The sequence below is a fragment of the Lemur catta genome, chromosome 7 (assembly GCF_020740605.2).
Source record: "Lemur catta isolate mLemCat1 chromosome 7, mLemCat1.pri, whole genome shotgun sequence".
Lineage (NCBI taxonomy): Eukaryota > Metazoa > Chordata > Mammalia > Primates > Lemuridae > Lemur > Lemur catta.
In genome coordinates this window covers 53,676,598-53,679,595 of record NC_059134.1, presented here as the reverse complement: position 1 = coordinate 53,679,595, position 2,998 = coordinate 53,676,598, and the positions used below count along the sequence as shown (strand labels likewise).

At 42.3% G+C, this 2,998-nt stretch overlaps 1 protein-coding gene across 1 annotated transcript; it reads left to right on the top strand.

The window, feature by feature from the left end:
• The first annotated feature begins 2,018 nt into the window (after positions 1-2,018).
• On the top strand, positions 2,019-2,739 carry LOC123642006 (threonylcarbamoyladenosine tRNA methylthiotransferase-like). Its single transcript, XM_045556937.1, has one exon. It carries the CDS (start codon positions 2,041-2,043, stop codon positions 2,737-2,739), a length of 699 nt encoding a protein of 232 aa, XP_045412893.1. The 5' UTR covers positions 2,019-2,040.
• The last annotated feature ends 259 nt before the right edge of the window (positions 2,740-2,998 follow it).

The following is a 2,998-nucleotide window of genomic DNA, read 5'->3' as shown; positions in this document are numbered from 1 at the left end:
AAAAGGCCTATCAGATGGTTTTGCAACCAATCTATGGAAGAAATTTTGGCTACAGGTTAAAATCTGAATTCATCATCATCTTATATTGAATCCTTCCAAAATCTGGCCCCAAATTCCCTTTGTGGTCTCATCTGTCACCCTCTTCCAGATGGCATCCATTCCTGACAGCCTGAACTTCTCACAGGTCCTCATGATAGCATCCAATGGAACATCCACGGTGTACTACGTACTGTCGTCCCGTGATGCTAGTCCTTTGCATACCCTTGCTCAAAATGCTCATTGCTTTCCTTTTTTCCAGAGCCTTATATTTATCAGGTAGAATTCTGCACACACACTGTCCCCTCATCTTCCTCTGACATCCCAGGACCTTTCCTCTATGTTCCTTTGGCATTTTAGGATCATCATTTATCACTCGAAATTGTATTTTTTCTGTTTACATGTCTCTTTTACACTTCACTGCCCACATCTTAAGGCAAGAAGTACAATGAAAATAGCACAGGCATTTGAGTCACATGGATCTGGGCAAGTTCCAAGATTTGACACTTAGTAGTTATATGAGCTTGGTCAAGACATTTAACTCCTGTGGACCTCAGCTTCTTTATTTATGAAATTAAGTTAATAATTAGATCTCTTTCACAGAGTTCTTATGAGGATTGAAGAAACAGCAAATGGAATGCATCTTCTGTAGTTACTGGTATATCGTAAGTACTCCATAGAGGGTAGCCATTATTGAAGTTAGAGTGTAGGCATTAGGTAATGCCTTGGTCTTATTCACCTCATGTTTCCAACACATGGGAGGCACCAACAGGTCTTCTGAATGGAATCACTTTCCGTATATCCTATCACAAAGCTTTCCCTTCAAGGGAAGACCATTAGAGACAAAGTTTGCTAAACTATACACCCTATTCCTGACAAAGAAAAGGTCCTGATGATGCACGCAGCATCTACATCATTCACACCAAATACACAAACACAAGGCCTTGTTCTAGGCTGGCCACACACACAAAACTGGCATGCTTTGTGCTTACAAAGTTTACAGCTCAAGCATGGCTTGCATACACCACGTAGATCATGACCTTCTCCAGGGTTGTCCCGGAACAAGCCATTCTTGGCTTTGGAAGTTTGTGGCCATGGAAACAACCCTCACACTCCCACACTCCCAGGGAACCAGGGCAGGAAGGACTTCCATGAACACACACACACACGCAGAAGTTGAAGGAAAAAGTGGTAGGAGGTGTTAATGATGAAGCCAAGGCTTCAGGCATTTCCAGCAGTCTGAATGGTGAAAAGAGCAAGCGGGTTAGGTGAGGGAGAGGAGGAAGTGGGCAAGGATGCTACTTATCGGGATTCTATTTATCTCTCAGGCCTGCCAAAGTAGCAGTGAGCAAAAAATAAAATAAAATGAAATAAAATGCAACAATTATCTCTCCAGGTATTCTGATTCCTTTTGGAGCTTTATTGCCAGATGGCAGACAAGCTGAATTTATGCACAAATGACTCAGATACATGAAGGATTAGGACCCAAAGGAGATAAAGTAACACAGTCCTAATTGAGGTCCTCTGGTGATCAGTTTTCCCCCTGCTTCGATTCATCCTACACAGAGTCACTGGCAAAGTATTTCTGAAACTCTAATTAGATAAGTTCACTTTTGACCAAAGACCTTCAGTAGCAACCCACTTCTTTTTTTTTCTTTTTTTCTTTTTTACTTTTGTATAGCTGAAATGTTTTTTTTTTGTTGTTGTTGTTGTTTTTATTTCAGCTCATCATGGGGGTACATAAGTTCAGGTTATATACATTGTCCATGTCCTGCCCATCCCCCTGAGTCAGAGCCTCAGGCGTGTCCATTCTCCAGACAGTTCGCCTGGCACTCACCATGTAGTCATACCTCCATCCCCTCCCCCCACCCCCCACCTCCCCGAGTCTGCACCCTCAAGCATGACCATTCCCCAGACGGTGCGCAACGCACTCATCATGTAGGCATACACCCCCCCCAAAAAAAAAAGGGCACGCTCCATCTAAAGTCTGCAGTTTCCGAGAAGATGCCTTCTGCATCCTGTGATACACTGCTGGATGACATAGAAGATATCGTGTCACAGGAAGATTCAAAGCCACAAGAGAGGCATTTTGCAAGAAAGCATGTTGTTCCAAAGGTACGAAGGCGAAATACCCAAAACTATTTGCAAGAGGAGAACAGACCCCCGAGTGATAGCACAATTCCAGGCATACAGAAAATTTGGATACGAACATGGGGTTGTTCTCATAATAATTCAGATGGAGAATATATGGCTGGACAGCTAGCTGCTTATGGCTATAAAATTACAGAAAATGCATCAGATGCAGATTTGTGCCTCCTGAACAGTTGCACTGTAAAAAACCCAGCTGAAGACCACTTTAGAAACTCAATTAAAAAAGCTCAAGAGGAGAACAAGAAAGTTGTGCTGGCTGGATGCGTTCCTCAAGCCCAGCCTTGGCAGGACTACCTCAGAGGACTGAGTATCATCGGGGTTCAACAGATAGATTGTGTGGTAGAAGTTGTGGAGGAAACAATTAAAGGTCACTCTGTGAGACTGCTGGGTCAGAAAAAGGATAATGGAAAGCGGTTGGGGGGAGCACCATTGGATTTGCCAAAGATTAGGAAGAATCCACTGATAGAAATCATTTCCATCAATACTGGGAAGCAAAGACTTCTTGGACAGAGAAGAAGATGGGTTTGGCTCTGTGTGTTTGAGAAGAGCTGAGCTTTGGAACAGTTGCTGAGGGTAAATGAAGCATTACTGAATTTATCCTCAGTAGTCAATGGAATATTGTCACCTCTAGGTAATATGAGAAAATAATAAGACAGTTAAATATCAAGATTATGTCATGATTTGATTCATTAAATAAAACTTTTTAATTAAAAAAAAAATCTCAATCTGATATCTAATTGGTACCCTTCCCCGATGTGCATTTAGGTGATGGTCAGGGAAACCAACTTTCTGGTGAGTACATGTAATGCTT

Bases quoted from the DNA above. Each gene is read 5' to 3' on its own strand.
- LOC123642006 (XM_045556937.1), top strand. From the start codon at position 2,041: ATGCCTTCTGCATCCTGTGATACACTGCTGGATGACATAGAAGATATC.